Here is a 17810-nt window from a genome sequence, read left to right as displayed (position 1 = left end):
TCATTACTTGCCACGGGTGTGCGCTGCGCTGGAGGCGGCAGGTAGGTTCCATGGGTTTGCTGGTTTTTGGCGATGGGAGGCTGGCAGGCGGCTACTGGGTCTGCCCTGCAGCACAGCTGGGCAGCGGTTTGCATCGGGCTGTTCCCCAGCACTGCAGCACCCACCACTTCCCTCGGGCACATCACGTTCTGGGGGGCGGGCTCTGCTCTGGAAGCTCAGAGCTGGTTTCTGGGCAAGTGGAGAGGTGTGAGGGCGGCCTCCAAGAGAGGGGAAAGCCCTGCACCCACTGATCTGGCTGCACTGCCCTGGGCTTTCTCAAACCCGGTCATTAGTGGAATTTCCCCCCTGCAAGTGTCACCAAACGGCCATTGCCAAAACACCCGGAGTAAGGGCTTGGGGGGGGGTCCAGCTTCACGTATGTACATTCAATGCTCGGGTTTGTAAAGCTCACCGAGGGCGAAATCACACACAGTAATGGTAGGCTGGCTGAAAACGAGCTGAATTTGTAAATCTCAGCAGCATGCGCAGGGGAAAGAGCAAAATGTGACTGAACAGCTCGAAACCGGTCACCTGCCTGCACGCGGGAAAGGTGCTGGTAAAGGTGGGAGAGAAAGCGCCGATGAAATCTTTCAGGAGCCGTTTGACCTGTACAGTTTGCTGGTGTCTGGGGTAACAGTGAATGTACAGAAATCCAAATTTCTCTCTTGAGCTGTAAGCAGCTTGACTAGAGGTTCCCCCGTCCATCAGTGAAACCTGCCTTGTGTTTGTTCCTCCTGAACCCTTTAAAATTCTGCACTGCGGTTGGAGAGATTAAAGGGGTGACATAACCCTGGGAACCACACTCCTGACTGGTAACTTCCCGGCGATTATTACGAGAAACAGCTAAGATCTAAAGGAGGCTCAGAGTGGGAGAAAAAACCTGTTCTTTAACCTCCCTTCCATTCCCTCAGCACATCGGTGCTGCTCGCCCGCCGGGGCAGCCCCGTCCCAGCCGGAGCAGCCGGGCTCCCCCCTGCCCACTGCTGCGGCCCCTCTGCGGGGGCACGGGGACCCTGGCAGCTGCGCCACAATTCAGCACGTCCTGACAAAACAAACCTGTTGATGGGAATTTTATCCGATTTTTACAGTGGTCACCATCAAAATGTGAAGACAACACAGGCCTGAGCGAGCAGACCTGCACATGTCCTCCAATTGACGCCTTGTTCGTTAGTCATTACCGGAAAGCACATTTGGACACTGCCCCCCCCAAACGAAAAAAATTATAATCCCCCGAGCCTGAAGTGGCTGGCGACCCCCAGGCAGCTCTTGCAGCACAGCTGCCGAGCCGGGAGGGCTTTGTTAGCAGGGGCTTGTCCTCGGCACGCTGAGGTGCTCAGAATCGATGGCTGTTTCTGAAAATGTAGGGCAAGGTGGCGCAGCCTCGCCGCTGCGTGTCTTCATTTAGGTGAAACTGATTGCTTTTACCTGATATAATTACGACAATACTTGGCAGCTGCTTCTGTCCGATGCTGCTAAGTGCTGTTGCAGTGCCTAGTGTGAAATGTAGGAGCCAAGCTGTCACTCGTGCTGCGGCCACCCTGCCCCGGGCACCAGGACGCGGGGACACCGGGATGTGGGGGCACTGTGCTGCAGCAGTGCTAGGATGTGGAGGCACTGGGATGCAGGAGCCCCAGGATGCGGGGACACCAGAATGCAGAAGTGCTGGGATGTGGGGGCACCAGGACACAGGGATGCTGGGATGTGGGGGCAGCAGGATGCAGGAGCCCTGGGATACAGGAACACTGGGATGCAGCAGCCCTGCAATGTGGAGACACCGGGATGCAGGAGCCCCAGGACACAGGGACGTGGGAATGCAGGAGCCCTGGGTTGTGGGGATACTGGGATGTAGGAGCCGTAGGACATGGGGTCACAGGGATGCAGGAGTTCTGGGACACTGGGGTACCACGATGCAGGAGCCCTGGGATGCGGGGGACCGGCTGCTCTCTGTGGGTCCAGGGGGCGTGCCAGGTGGGGGCTTTGCAGCGCCCCAGGCTTGGTGCCGGGGTACGTGACACCTCACAGTGATGGTATTTTCATTAGTAATTTTCATTAGCTAACTCATTTTCCATTAATCCCCCAAACTTAACATCTAGTTTGCTCTACGGGACACCCACTGTTCCCTTCCAACAGGCTCTTCCCGGACCCTGGAATTCTCTGTAAGAGGGGGCGGCAGGGCAGGGGTGATGAGGGGAGCCCACAGCCCGCGCCCCCCTCACCGCGACTCACCTCAACACCCAGCACCTCCCCCCGCTACAGGGGACTGCCCTGCCGCTGCGGCCGGGCCCACGGACACGCGTGAGAGCCCAGCGGACCCGTCGGCCGGGGGGGGGTGGGGGTGGTCCCCGCTGTTCGCATGGCGGGGGGGAGGGGACGGGGGACCGAGTGCGTGTGTGCCCGGCGCTGCTCGCCCCCCTCCCCAAGATGTGTGTGGGGTTGTGTTGGCCTGGGGGGGGGGGGAGTGGGCGCGCGCGCGCGGCGGTGACGTCACGGCAGGGCCACGCGACGGCGGCGGGCCCCGCCCCGTGGCGCGGGGGCGGGGAGGGGGGGGGCGGGATGGAGGGAGGAGAGGATGGTGGTGGCGGTGGCGGCGGCGGGGGGAGGGAGGGACGGCGCGGCGCGGCGCTGAGCTAAGCCGATCCCACGTGTGACGGATCTGGCTGCTTCCCCAGCGCCTCTCCAGTGAGATCCTCCGGTAGCGGAGGGAGGAGGAGGGGGGAAGGGAAAGGGGAAAGACGAACCGGAGCTGAACCGAGCCGTCGAGCCGGGCCGGGGGGGGGCGGGCTGGGCGGGCGGGGGGGGTTCTCTCAGGGGCTCTCGCTCTCGGCGCGGCGCGGATCGCTGCGGGCTCCGCGCGGCCATGGAGGCGGACGGGAGCCAGGCTACCTCGGGGAGCCCCGGCGAGGCGCAGCACGACCCCGGGTAAGTCGGCGGGCGGCGGGGCGCGGAGCGGAGCGGTGAGGAGCGGGGCGGGGGGGGACGACCGGCCGGCCGTCCCCCCCCGCCCCGCTCCTCACCGCTCCGCTCCGCGCCCCTCCGCGCCGCCGTGAGGTGCCCCGTCAAAATGGCCGATCCCGCACCGGCGTTCAACTCCGCTCTCTTCTCTCCCTCCAGCAAGATGTTCATCGGCGGCCTCAGCTGGCAAACCTCACCAGGTACGGACAGCCGCCCCCCCACCTCTCCTCACCGCCCCCCCCCCGCGTCCCGCCCCGCGTGGGCCGCGTCCCGCCGCGCCGGGGCCTGCCCGCACCCCCCCCCCCCCCTTCCCTCCGCTGCCTCTCCGCTTCTCTCTCTCTCCGCAGACAGCCTTAGAGACTATTTTAGCAAATTCGGAGAAATTAGAGAGTGTATGGTCATGCGGGACCCCACCACCAAGCGCTCCAGGTAAAACCGCCGCCCACCCGAGTCGGGATGACAAACTTCGCGAGTTGCCGCCCAGGCGGGCGGTTTCCCCCCCTCAGCCCTCAGCCCTCAGCCCCGGCCCCCCCTCAGCCGTGGCCCCCCTCACCTCAGCGCGGCCCGGGGGCGCTCCGCGGGGGGGTCTGTCCGCGCCGCATCCCCGCCAGCCGGGAGGAGGAAACAAAGCGGGAGGCGGAGAGGTGCGGGGCGGCGGGCCGGGGCCTCCCGCGGGGCCGGGGGGCGTCGGGCAAGGAGGGGGGGGGAGCTGCGATTTATTTTTATGACTTCTGTCCTTGTCGCTAGTTCTCATCACCTCCCCCCCCCCCCCCCCCCCCCCCCGCCCCTCTCGCTCTTTGTCTCTCGCAGAGGCTTCGGGTTCGTTACGTTCGCGGATCCGGCGAGTGTAGACAAAGTCCTGGCTCAGCCCCACCACGAGCTGGACTCCAAGACGGTAGGTCCCGCGTGGGGCTGCCGGGTCGCGACAGGGACCCCGGCAGGGACCGCGACAGGGACCCGACAGGGACCGCGACAAGGGACCCCAATGGGGGCCGCGACAGGCACCCGACAGGGACCGTGCCCGCAGCCGCCACGGCCGGGGCTCTGCGGGGCGGTGTCAAGCTGTCATTGAGCCGGGGTTCTGCGGGGCTGGGGTTTTCCTCTTTTTATTTTTTTTTCATTTTTCGCCCTAGAGTTTGCCTTCAGCTTGCAAAAAGCGGTCACTTTTTTTTTTTTTTTTTAAATCCAAATTTACCCATACCGACCGATGGCTCCTCCCCCAGCGTTATATTTTATTGAGCGGTGACATTGAAAAAACTGTAGAGTAAAAATCCAACTTTTTTTTCGTGTTGCGCTGCAGAATGCTTTCTGCGGGGCACTTTCTACTTCTTTTGATTAGTTATTTACTGGTGTGCGTGTTTCATGGGGGGGGAATGACTTGCTGTTGTTATCATAAAATCTGCTTCAAGTGTCATTTCCCAAAGTCATTTTTTGGAGTGATCCCCCTCACCTGCGATGTCAGGGCCCTTATGAAACGCACACACTAATTTATGGAAAGTTATGCGAGAGCTTGGGAGTAGATGTGGTCGAGAAGCACAAGTCCCAGTTTGTTGTTTCTCCAGAGCTTTTTGCTACACTCGGTCTCCAGTGGATAATGTAAGGAAAATGCTTGTGAGATTCAGCTGATCTGTTTTTGGTTTGTTTTTTTTTTTAAATAAACGTTACATTTGCCTTTTAAAATTATTTTTAAATAAAAAATCCGCAAGTGAGTTTGTCCCTTGACCTGATACGGAATTTTCAGTATTGGGTCAAACAAAAGGTACCGAGTGTGTGTAGCTTTAGGCCCTGTTTTTTCCCCCGTTATCAAGGCCATGCAAAAGGATGAAGTTTTGTGCCTCCCAATTTGTTGCAGTTTTAAGCCTCAGCAAACCTGGAAGGGGAGGGGGGGAAGGACACTGGTAGAGGTCATTATCGCTTTGGTACTGATCAATGCGAAGGGGGTTTTGTTTTGGGAAGGGAAAGATTGTGTTGGCTTAACTGTCTGGCAGACAGTTTTTGCTGGACATATCGAATGTGTTTGTTGCTGTAACTGTCTTTTATAGTACATATTCTGGATCTTAAAGGTTGTTTTAACATGAGCATGGTGTTAGGAGGAAGCCTGTCTCGGTGCTGGAATAACTTGCATGTGCCTGTGTGTATGAGATTATAGTTAAATGAAGAATTAGAAGCAGGGGGGCGAGCACGAGTGTATGGTTTTTTTTTTTTTTTTTAATTTACATGTTTAATTTACATGAAAACAAAAAGCCCAAAGCTCTTGTAGAAGCAGGTGGAATCTAGTATTTCAATTCGACCTAAAAATTCTGCTGGGTTTGTCTGAACATGTAGCCTATGCTTTCACATGCCTTAATAATTTGATTTTAGGTTTAATCAGATATGTTAAGATAACTGATTCAACTCTGCTCCTGAGATTAAACTCACCAGACTTTTCATGTCCAGCTATATTCTTTATGTGTTTTTAAAGATAAATTTAGATAAGAAGAACAAAGGCAAACAGTATCTTGAATGAACGAGGGTTAAAAAAAACCCCGAAAAACAAACCCAAAAAGCAAAACATGGGAGGACACCCTGTCATATTTCTGACTATAATTAGGTCCTCCCCCAGCTTTTTTCCTGTATCACAGTCTAGTCCCTGCAATGTATTAATTTGCTCTTCTCTGGGGGAGGGGTGAAAAGCTTCACCAGGACAAATTTTGCCTTCAGTTTTGATTGTGTGATAATGATTGAATCAATCTAAGTAAGAAATTGACCTTAAAATCAGTAATGCAGCTTTAAAAGTAAGACATAAAACTAGCCAGGTTCCCTTTCAGCCGTTTATTTGTAGACTTATTATAGTAACTGTTCTTTAGTATAACATAGCATTTGACTCTGTTTCAACGTTCAGCACAGGAGGCAGATCGGTTGGGTATTGGCATGGAAACGTCGCTCTTGTTTACAGTTACGTTAAAAGCTTTGTTTAGGTAATGGCCATTCATATCAGAAATAGTATTATAGTCATTTCCTAGAGGACTTGTAGATACAGTAAGTAGAATTGTACCTAACTAACTAATTTTTTTTTGCTAGAAGTTTGATTTTTCTTTTTTTTTTTTTTGTTTGTTATTGTTGTTTAAATAGTTGACAGGGGTATGCAAAAGGTACGGATTTGCCATATTGATTGCTAGCATTCCTCTTCAACTACTGCTGGTGTTTATCCAAAAGGTTTTGTGAAGGAAATTTGAGTTATTTAAGAAGGGCTGTCGCCGTGATGCAAAGAACTCCATGCTCTTTGAACTGACCTTCAGAAATTAATATGTTGCTTTGGAGTTTTCATGGCTCTTCCAACTTTTTACCAGTGGGACTTTTCAGTAATGTTCTTCTGGTGGGAATCATGTTCTTTGAGAGAACTTTCACTTCTGAAGCAAGTGTAGAAGCATGCATACTTGCCTCTGCCTTTGGTTATCGCTGTGGAAAATCCGTACCTGTTGTATTTCCCTAGTAGACAAATGCCTAGTCGGTGCTGAATATGTTTGTAGATAATGTTAATCTCTATGAAAAGGTTAGCTTTCTAGATAAATAATTTTACTTTTTATGCTTTTTGAACAATAAAGTGGCATGTAATCGCTCATTTCTCAGGTATGTCCTAAAAAAGGTACCATGTTTATGTCTGATGTAGACAAATCAGTTTATCGGTTCCACATCAGATGTTTGTGATTTGTCCAAATGGGAAAAATTAATTGAGTAAAACTGCTTTTTAGGAGAGGCCCGTGGCTATTGATCGGTGACGGGAATATTTATCACCATAGGAATAACAATACCAAATGGAAACACCTCATTTTCCTAATCAGGGTTAGCTTGCGGCAGGGAGGGAAAAGACTGAACAAAACCCAATCGCGAACTATTGCAGGAGGCCTCTATTTCTGAATACACCTGAGCACAGTCAGGATTAGTTTCATCAGTTTATTACATAGCCACAGACGGCACTGAAAGCAGTCGCAGGCTGCGCGGTTCAGGTGGAATTTAGTCCTTTAAAACATCCTTTTCCAGACTCTTTATTTAGAACATGCCTGTGTGCAGATGCTGCTAAAAAACAGAGGTGACAGCTTGTAGGCATTTTATTGCAATCACTTTTAAAGACGATAATGTAAGCTGGGCACTTGTTTAAAAGGTATGATTTTTATTTGCATTCAGCTGTACATCTGCAGCGGTGTGTTTTTTGTTTTTGTTTTTGTTTTTTTTTTTAAAGTGATTTTTGAATGACAGAGAAGAGTCACTTTTTAAAGATGACCCATGTGGAAGTTGTTTTCAAAATTGCAGAATTAGCATTTTGGAATTGCAGAGTGGACACGCTTTTTAATTTATGCAGAGCAATGGGCATCAATGCTGCATCATAAAATGGGAGCATGGGGTCAAACAGAGGTTTTTTTCTTCCTTTTTGTCTCTGGTGGCGGGCTTCGTTCAAGAATACTTCAGGCAACTCCTTCATGGAAAAATCTTTTTGAAGAACTTGGTTTCTTTTGGTTTAAGATGCCTGTATGTTTTGTTTGTTCCTTGCTCTCCTCTCTTGCCACTTCTTCCCATAAGCGCCCCTTCATAGTCTTTCATTGCCGGGATATATTCTTTGAGGGTGAGCAAACAGATCCAGTTGGCATATTGTCAGGAAGTATAACCTTGTAGTCATTCTAATGTTTTAGTTACAATAATTGAAACGTGAATAATTTGACTTTGCGTTTTGCATCTCTTTGTTTGTGTGGTGTTGCTAGTCAGTTGACAAAACAAAGCAGAAAAATGAAAGAAAAGGTAACCCCAGATGTAACTGAAGGAAGGTGCAGATGTCAAAACCAACAGGTTAAGATCCTGATCAGGGGTGCTGGCTGTCTTTCTGTGCAACCTCCAGAGCATGCAGATGGTGTTTAATGCGCAGTTTGGGTCAGAGGCAGCACCCAGAGACTAATACAGAGCTCCCTGAGCACCAGCGGGGGTTGTTGCCCAGAAGATGATGTAGGTGGTGTACAGAAGAGATGTTTTTTTTCCTCCCTTCCCATCTCCTTCCCCTTGCCAGAACCCCCCAGACAAACCCAGGCTATGATCTGTCCATTCTAGAGTAGTTCTAGATGACCTGGTGTGCTGTATTATAAGCCTGAGAAATGAGGGATTAATAATTCAGTGACTTAAAACCAGAATAATATAAATTGACAACAAAAGCAATCTTGTTGATTTCCCCTTTCTTTTTCCTCAGATTGACCCTAAAGTTGCATTTCCCCGACGAGCACAGCCTAAGGTAAGTAGGAGGATCGATAATAGGATTTTAGGCACACAGAGAATCATTGTTGCCAGGCAGTTCAGGTTTCAAACAGGGAATTGGCAATGAAAGCTTTTAAAGCCAGAGTGCATGGCGTCTTAAGGGTATCAGCGTATGGCTGTGAAACTACAGGAGAGCTGCTTTGTGTGATATTACGTGTCTCCAGTTTTAACCGCCTCCTTGCAGAGACCCAATTGGTGGCAGCTGGCTGAAAAGCAGAGAGACTTCTCTAGTTCTGGTGGGAGACTGTCGCTGCGTTACTTGCGTTTGTTATGCTATTTTATGCAATATGTTTTGCATGGTGTTTATGAAGAGCATTTGGATTAAGTGCAGACTTCAGGCTTGTTTTGAACTGAGCTTTCAGTTCTGTGGTTGTGATGGATGGGAATATATCTCTGCCTTCATTGTTTGCAAATTTCCTTTTGTATAACTTGAGAGATGTGTTTGGAGACCAGTAAGCCTTGGATAGCAAGTTTCTGATGAAGCTCTGAACTCGTCAGGCCATGGAGTATTCTTTTGCAAGAACAGTGAAACAATGAGCTTTAAGTCTTTTAGCCGATCAGGCTGGCTGGAGAAGTGACCTTCTTCTTCCAGGGCACTCTTGTGATAGCATGGCCAGTTTCCATGTTGGGACAAAGGCGGTGTGGCGATGTGCAGAGGCACTTGTGTCTGCACGCTTGCTCTGAAACGCTGCCGGGTGCCATTTCTTCTGGAGGAGTTGCTTATGGAATAGAAGTGGTTGTTTTCATTAGGCACAGCCTAAAGACCAACAACAGATCAGTTCAAATCCAAATGTGCAGTCAGTTGTATTTGAATTTTGAAAGCTGGAGGCTGAAAGAAAACTTTTGTAATTGACTTTTTTCTTCTCTTGTTTTTGAGAGTCTGTTGGAAGAGCTTAATTAAGCTGGTGTGTGTCACTTCTGTATGCTCTAATCATCTTGGGTTACTTCAGTATTCTGTTAAAAAATGGAAGGACAAGGCTGCAAAATTGTGGAGGCAAGTCGATAAGGAAAAAGTGCTTTAAAGTTGGTGGCAGGAGACCACCTGAGCAAGTTAAGCCTCAAAATTTTATTGCATATAGCTCCTCATGAAAACAAGCGGTATAATAGTGTGTGGAACCATAATGTTAAATATTGTACAAAACATGCATTTAGGAAAAACAAATTTAAGAACCCTAGGCATGTAGCAGAAGAGGTGCTAGTGATTTTTTTGTTTGTTTTTGTAAGAAGAAGAAAAAAAGGTGGTGGTGGTGAACAAAACCCAATAGCCTACTTGCAGAATTTTAAACCAAACTAATGTCAAATATTTAGAGGTTCTTTTCTTCGTAGGATATATCTGGTATCTGCCTGGTGTGCTTCTGCGCTAAGTAAGGAGTTTATGGTTTGTAGGGTTTGCGGCTTCTCGATTATGTTGTTTCATTAATGGTGTCTTTAAGATAGAATTTGAAGTTACCAGAATTTTGAAGGGTTTTCATAATTAAAAGTATGAAGATGATCTTGTGCTGTGACTGATATTTCTTTCCCCCTTCCCAATACCTTTTAAAGGTTTATTTACATTTTAAACTGTCTTCAGTTACCAGTTATCTGTTTCTACAGTGTTATTTCTAAAAGTTTACAATGTTTACTACAGAGTTGTTAAGCTGTCCCATGTGATTTCTTCTGTAATAGTTAAAAAAAACAGGGCATGTCTTAGGCTGAGGATATTGGCGAGTTAACTTTTCCTGTTAAAGAATGCAAAATCAGGTCATTTTTACAAAGGGGATTTTGTTTTTCTCCACGCAGGGTGGTGGGGTTTTTTTTAGTATTTTATTTTTTGGTACAGACATCTTTCAAGTGTGGGACAAATCATGGAACGTATGCTGGATTCCACTCTTAGCAGGACCTCACTCTCTCTGGAGAGGTCAGCAGTGTCTGTTTCTGCTTTTATACACTTGTCCTTTCTAAAGTGTTGGGATTTCTACAGGGCACATGAAAAAAACTTAAGATTGAAAGGAGCCTTATTAGGAAATGGGAGAAAATCAGATGCAATAAAGAACAGATTTTACATCAATTATGACGTATTATTCTGGACAGCATTTCACAATCCGGATTTTTTGTTTTCTGGTTTTTAATTAGATACTGAATTAAGGTTTTGGACTTCAGTTGTTCATTTATCCCAGTTGAGTAACGAATGCTCAGCGTTAAAATGTGACTGTACTTTAGTCTAATTAACTAGCTAATGCTTGGGTCTGTGGATATTAATGGCATTTAATGAAATGTCTCTGTCTCTCTCTAGGTGTGAGGGGAGATTTTTTTTTTTTTCCTCGCCCTCCCTGTAGGTTTCCTTCTTGAAATGTTCAGCAAAATGGGGATTGGGCTTTTTTCTGTGATCATACTGGCAGTGACTGGGTGCTGGGGTGGAAGCAAGGCTGCTGCTCGTTCTTCCTTCTTGTGCAGGCAGATCTTCTGGCATGGCTTGCTTCCCTCCATCCATCCCCTTCCTTCGGGAGCCCTTTTGACCTGCCTCAGCACGATTAACTCTTCAGTGGGCAGCGGCTGCGCTGGCTCTGGGACTGTGTTCGCCTCCTTTGCCAGATCACATGCTCACTGAGGTCTGCAGGGTCACACTCGCTTACTTGTGTGTGCACAGTAATTTGCACTCGTTCCTTCCCCCCTTCTGATTCACTTTAATTGGCCAGCTTTCCCCTTTCAAACCACAGCCCAGTAAAATGCTTTCTTTTGGGCTTTTTAAACTACATCTCCATGATTTGACACCTCTCTGGTGATGCAAATTGGTTGCTGAGCAAGAAGTGGCAGGTTGTAACAGCCGAGCATTCTTCCCTGATTTTCTTAGAGTGACCCTCACGGAAAATCATTGGTGATTGCCTCCAGTGGATTACACCATGATGTGTAATCCTGCTCTCCTTGTGAAGTCTAGGAGGACTTGAAGCCATTGTTTTAAGAAATTTGCTGCAGGGGTTTAACTTGTTGAGGTTCTAGTATATGGCTAACAGCAAGATGAAAGGAATCTATGTATGCTTTCTCGCGGCTGCTGTTTCTTGATAAAAATCTGTCTTGCTTCCAAGTGCTGGAAGGCGCTCTGTAACAGTTGATCATTTATAACTCTGCTGACTTAAAAAATCCTTAAAAAGCAGCATTGACGGGGGTGTGTATGTGTAGTAATTTTGTACCCCCTTTTGAATATTGAAGACTACAATAATTTGACTTTTTAATATACATAGCCTGTCAGTTCTGACATTACCTGCTATATTAGGTTGGAGAAGCCTTATCAAATTTAGCGTGTTCATTAGATATTTTCAGATGTAAGCAATTTCCTCCCTCAACCTTCCACCGTAGGGATTTATTTAAAGAACAAAGCAAAACAAACCTGAAGAGCAAAAGGACACAGCCTCAGTCCATGAAGAAGCCCCTTGGCCATGAAAATACCTTTGTGTTGCTTACTGGTGTAGAAATTTGGGTGCTTTGTGGTGCAAAGCCGTGTATGAAACAGAGGCAGATGAAGCTTCAGCCAAAGTTGACAGTTAGTGGGGCTACCACTGAATTGTATTTTGTGCTCAGGTTCCTTCAGGATAGGACCAAGGTGTCTGTTCTTCCTGGTGCTTACTACAGGGGCATAATGTGTATAGTTGGGAATTGCTCCTCAAGTCAACGAGCTGGAGCTACTTGTAGCAGCATTTGGCGGCATTCATTAGCATTGTATTGTGTATGTGACCTGCTGACTACAGTCTGTATCCTTTCCCTTCAGCAGCTCTTAAAAAGAGCAAGCCAACTGCTGCTGCTAGCTGCTGGAGCTGCTCCTGTGGCTCGCTGGCGTGGGCTGTGCACTGGATGTCCGGTGCCCTGTCTGCTGGTGACCTAGAGTAGAGGTGGCTGTTGTCAGGACTGCGTGTTTTAGTATGGGATCCAGGCTGTGTGGGTTGGGTATGGCATTCTGGTGACCATTTGGTCACAAAACGGCTTTGTTTGGCGCAGGAAGCCTTTTCTCTGATAATCAGTTGGTGATGCTGAATACCGATGTTGTTGTTAGATGTATTCTGTTCTAACAGAGGACGGTGCAGAGCTGATAACCGGTTCTGGCGTCTCGGCGCTCCAGTCAGTCAGCGTATCTGTGTGGCGTCCCGTGGCGGTGGGGTAGCTAGTTTCCTGTCTGCCTGGGCACAGGGGCTGTAAGAGGTGTGCATGTGCACAGCTGTTCCTTTGTCGTGGGCAAAACCAGAGTGTCAACAACTCTCATTTGAGTTGCTACTGGTTAAACCCATGTGAAGCTGGCTGTTCCAGAGCAGTAAATGGAGGGCATGCCCTTTTGGAATAACACCCAGGCTAACCTGGGATCTTTTTTTTTAAAGCTAACCAGGGGATTTGGATGTCTGATTCCAATTAAGTTAACTGTGAGTAGGGTGTCTGCATCCCATGGCTGCCTGATAAGCGTGAGCCAGAATAGCAAGGATTTTATTCCAAAGCAAGTGATGGGCCTTGAAAATCAAAAGTACAGTTGTTTCCTCCCCTGCTTCTGCCCGTAACCTCCTCCAGGTTAGTTCCACTACTGCCCATCTTATTTTAAGTATTGGGTGGACTTTGAAGTCTTTTTCAGAAGAATGTGAACTGAACATGCTAGCAGAACTCAGGGTTCTTCCTTTCCTGCTACCCTTCCTTACCCACCAGGCTGTAAAGAGTAGCAAGGTCAGACCTTTTCCCCTATTATTTTTTTTTTTCCTCCTTTTTAAATTCCCCTGCATTTGCAGGTCTGGATGGAGTAAGAGAGGAAGTATTTCCTACTTTTGGCATTGGGTATAGATGCGTACCTTGATAATATTGCTGTATCTTCTGCATACAGAGTCCTTACCAGATGGTATTGAGTGATCTTGTTTTGTGATTGATGGCCAGTGCTTGGGCATCTTGCTCAGCCAACCTTGAAGTAGGCCCCTTGTCCAGGGTAAGCTGCCCCAAGAATCTGTCTCCCTGTAGCATTGGGTGGTCCGTTGGAAAAGTTGATGTGTCTTGAGTCTTGGCTAATCAACCAAGGTCTTCTCAGGCAGTAGAGGTTCAGGGTTTTGAAACCCATCATTCTTGGGCTCAGATTCTTGCTCTCTGCGATCTGTTTGAGGCAGAACATGATCTCTCTTCTCGGATGCTGGCAGCCGGGGGAAAAAGTGGCTGTGCAGTGTTCCGTGGAGTGCAGTGAGTTTCGTCAGAAGCAAGAGCTGCACTGGATTTTTGTAATTTTGCTGGTTTTGGAGATGTAAACATTCATTTCTTCTTCCCAACCACTGAGGTAGATTGCTCGAGTTGTCCTTAATCCTCATAGACTCTCTTGTACTTGTGTAAAATGTGTGTATTTCCATTGTCGTTGCTTAAGGTCGTCTTTCATGGTAAGAGTAGTCCTAACGTACTTTCTTTCCCTTTGACATACTGCTGACTAAAAATCAAAATTGGACATTGTCTAACTTGGAATTTTTTGTTTTTGTTTGTAAAGGGGATTCTACATTCTCTGTGCTTTTCTGTGTTGTTGGATTCTTTTTAAAGACGTCTATCAGGTAACTTTTCTGCAGCGAGACCGTGCTGCTTGGATATGCCAGGAGAGGGTCCAGAATGAGAGAGGTTAGGGAAATGGAAGAGCAGCATGCTAACACCCTTGTGCGTTCCTCTCTGCTTCCAGATTGAGTACATGTCGTCTGCAAAGTGCTGAGCCTTTATCAGCCTGGGGGTAGGTCTACTAATGACTGATCTAAAACCATCAAATTCATTTATTTGTCACTGCCAGTGACAGGCCAGTTAATGCTAATGGATTCTTTTTTTAGTCTGTTGACTGGTGATAGTCTCATAAATGTTGTGAAATCCAGAGCATTAAGGCAACTTGTAACTTATTTTTAGAGGAGCGCTATTGAAACAGGGTAACAGGGTGTGTGTAGATCAAGGTATATGTTATGCTGAGAAGTACAAACTCCTCTCTTTTGTGAAGCCATGCATAGATGTCTTTGCTGTTCCTAATAGTTATTTGACTTTTCAATTGCATTTTAGTGTTCTCTTTAAACGCATTTTGGGTCATGCTATAAAGGGAGGAGAAGCTGTAAATAGAGCCAGTCATCTTATGAAAAAATGGCTTGTATCAGAAAATGATTCATCTGCAGGGCCTGAATCTTCTGTGTCCCTATTGTGGGAGAGAACTTAAGCATATACTTAAGTTGGCATAAGCATGTGGGTAAGTGCTTTGCTGAATCAGGACGAACTAAAAGCACATTATTAAATGCTTTGTCGAACTGTGGAGCATGTAGCAGAAAAAGATTAAAAGATTACTTTGTGTATTTGACAGTACTTTGTATATGGTCAGTCCTAGCACTTCTTTTTCAGAGATAGCCAGTTTCATCTTTCTCTCATTTCCCCCCCCTCCAGCAGAGGTTCTTATTCACAAGAAGGTATTAATCTGCTGTTTCCTTAAAGAAGTGATTGCAAGGTCAGTGTAGCATCAGGCTTAAATAAATAAATAAATAAATGTCTAAGCTTAATTTAGTCTCTAGGCCTGCAATCACACATTCTGTTTGCCTTAGTCACTGGAATAATTCTGTGAACGACGTGAGTAGTGTTCAATGTGGCTTAAGGTTTAAGATATTAGTGCTGTAGAAATTGTGGTTTGCTGAGTAATTTGAAAGTTAATGTGAATCTCTGTAGTCAGATCAGCATGCGGTGTTAATAAGTTACTTCTAAACTTTGGCATTTTGCTGCTCTCCTGTTGAAAATACTTCCTTTATGTTTTGAGTTCAGAGAAAATCTGAAGAATGTTAGGAAGCTCTTCTCCCCTGCTTGGTCATTGCTTGTGCCGGGACGTCTGCAGCAGGGTGTATTGTTGTGACTGAGTAGGCTTAAATGAAGTATTAAGATTGTACTCTGCTGGGAACTTTGTATTATAAAGAAGGACCCTGCCCTGCTAGGACTTAAGCAGCTCTACACATGAGGAACAGTTCCAGAGACCTCAGCAAGTGCAGCTGAAGGCTTCTGAATATGTTGGTGAAGCGTATGTGGTGAGAAGGGTGAAGGAAAAGAAGTATTGACAGCAGCAGAAAGCGTCGTTCCCTCTGCCCTTCCCTCCCCCCAGCAAAGACTTGCATTAATTTCCCATTGACTCTGATGTACAATAGGGAAGAGGTTTCAAGCTGACTGAGGGGGCAAAGGTCCAAGAAAACTACTGTAGCAAGAGCTGATGCAGAGTGACAGTAATGAGGTGGCCTGGCAGGTGGGAGGGAAAATGGTAGGGTGGGGGAAAGAAACTAATATCTAGTGAATTAAATAGTTCCCAGGGTTTGAAGTTTTTAAGTCCTGTTGGTTTTATTTTCCTCTGTATGCGCCATACAACTATGAGATATGGCTGGAGCAAGGCCTCCTTGGCTGAGAATGCAGGCAGGATCCTGTCGTAGCTCCAGTGGGCTGGGTTGCAGGGAGTGCTGGTGTTGCCCAGAGGATATGAAATTCTTCTGTAGTGTCCCCAGACCTGTGCTGTGCTGTTTTGTGTTTCAGTATTTCTGACTCTGAGCCCATCTTTATGCTGTCCTGTGGGTCAGTTTTGCATCAAAGAGAAGGTGAGGAACACAGGGTGAGGAAGTGTTTTGAAAACTTGATTTATTGAAAATAGGGACTGTGAAGGTCCGGTAAGACTTTCAGCTTCTTGAATGCCAGTGCAAACAGAATGCCTGCTAGATTGAGAATCAGTAGAGGTTTTTATAACAATTGCTGAATGAACATTGTTCAGGAATCTTCCTGAAGGGTGTTTTGGTGTGATGTGTAAAGAGGTTGCAATGAGCTGAGCGTTTATCCGAAGTCTGTGTAAATCCCACTGGACTGAGAGGTATCGCTTGAGGCGGAGGCTTGTTTTGTGGCAGAAGCTCATCAGCTGCAAACCCTCAGCACTGGCAGAAGGCTTGCTGTTCATTGCACTGCTGGAAAAAGGTGTTGGTGAAGGGGACGTTGCTGGTGATTTTTCTGAGGTGCTTGCTGAAAAAGTGAAACTTCTGTATAGTTTTCCATTTGGCCACATTGTCAATCATTTCTGTTTGGAGATGCGTCAGTGCTATTCCCTTCTCTGAGCCTGAGCTGTGCACAGAGCCTGATATGTACACTGAGCGTTTATCCTTTTGCCAAAAGTTTGCAAAGTGCTGTAAATGAGTATAAAGATGTTTACTTGCTGGTGAATTTTGCCTACATGTGTTGTTGTATTTGACAGACCTACGGAGCCTATAGCAGTGCTGTGTGCTCAGTGAATTGTGGAAGGGAACAGAAAACATTGAAAAGAAATCTGAAGTCAGTGCTGAGATGTAGAATATGATAGGAACTTTCTGAGGATGCGGGGGTATTGCCCCATCTTCTGTTCCGGGGCTGCTACTGACCATTGTGTTGGGTGGTGTCAGGTTGTTGCTCTCTGCCATGTCCTGAGCATCCCTGGGAGAGCCCTTGTGTGAGTCACAACGAGCCCTGCTGAGCTATGGTGAAATATGTTGGTTTCTTGTGGCTAGGGCTCCCTCTTCTCAAAGTCTCTAGTAGAAGGTGTTCGATGTGTGGTGTGGTGTTTTTTTTTTTTTTTTTAATGTATTTGTACTAGACAGCTCACCTTCTCCCCAGTTGCTCTTTGTAGGTCAGCTCTATAGCTCCAGCCCTGGGTGGGTGGCCTGCTGAATCTGCAGCCTACCTAACATTTGCACTTTATCCTGTTCAAATATTACTTGGTGCAAAAGCCCCTTGTAAAACCTGCTGTGATAATGTCCCAGGACCACTGTTAGCTGGGTTTGACCCCTGAGGCAGCACAGAGTTGCTGTCACTAAGAGTTTGGTCTTTCTTGGTGTAGCATGTGGGAACCCAAATGGTCCTGGTACTGATGCTGCCGTTGAGCCCGGAGGGGAAAGGGTTGGAGGAAAAAAGGGCAATACGGGATTACCCAAAGCATTGCAGCGTGGCAGAGAGCACCACCTTTTCCCGATGCCCAGGTTTGGTACCACACGCTGAACGGCTGCCTCTGAGAGTCGTTGGCAGCATCCCTGGACGTTGGGAAGGAAGCATGTGAAGCGGGAGCAGTATTGTGAGCTGCCAGCTCTTTATGTGACTTGTCTTTGAGGGGTTAAACTGAGGGGGTTTTTTTTTGTGTGGTTTTATTGTGTGTGTGTGTTTTTAATGACTTTTGATTGGAAAATGCATAAGGGAGGCCCTGACTGGAGTGCTGGTGCTTTGGTACACAGCGGAGGTTGTAACTGTTGAGTCCTGAGGTTTCCGAACAGCAGTGGCAAGGCTTTGGGGAGGGGGAAGAGAGATAAGGACGCTAGGCCACAGCATGTGAAAGGTAGTTTGTGGTATGAATTATGGCTAATGCCTGTCACATGGTGGTTACAAATGAGTGTGGGGGCTGGGGTGCAGTGCTTGTGCGCTGGGAGGGAAGAGGGGAGGCAGGCTGTGGATTGAGATGGGCTCAGCAGCGGGTTGCAATGCAGGGTCGATCCTGGTGCCCTCAGTAACGAGAGAAGAGGAAGAAGCATGCTAAGCTGCAGGTGTCCTGGAGTCTCTCTGCT

The 17810-nt window shown here is 47.5% G+C and overlaps 1 protein-coding gene across 13 annotated transcripts in view; it reads left to right on the top strand.

Moving 5' to 3' along the window:
• Positions 1–2639: 2639 nt before the first annotated feature.
• The window catches only part of MSI2 (musashi RNA binding protein 2), a 255942-nt gene continuing 240771 nt past the window's right edge, over positions 2640–17810 (top strand). For 3 of the 13 annotated variants that reach the window (XM_055794711.1, XM_055794710.1, XM_055794704.1), the window contains exons 1-5: positions 2644–2958; positions 3151–3191; positions 3339–3420; positions 3802–3886; positions 8204–8245. In XM_055794711.1, the coding sequence (XP_055650686.1) occupies positions 2897–2958; positions 3151–3191; positions 3339–3420; positions 3802–3886; positions 8204–8245 (312 nt within the window). In that variant the 5' untranslated portion in view covers positions 2644–2896. Of the gene's footprint in view, positions 2959–3150; positions 3192–3338; positions 3421–3801; positions 3887–5872; positions 5949–8203; positions 8246–17810 lie in introns of those variants that run through there. The other 10 variants (XM_055794709.1, XM_055794702.1, XM_055794708.1 and 7 more) reach the window with 7 other exon arrangements.

Source organism: Falco peregrinus, chromosome 2 (assembly GCF_023634155.1).
Source record: "Falco peregrinus isolate bFalPer1 chromosome 2, bFalPer1.pri, whole genome shotgun sequence".
Taxonomy (NCBI): Eukaryota; Metazoa; Chordata; class Aves; order Falconiformes; family Falconidae; genus Falco; species Falco peregrinus.
Note: the sequence above shows the minus strand (reverse complement) of the source record. Positions and strands in the feature narration are given on the sequence as shown.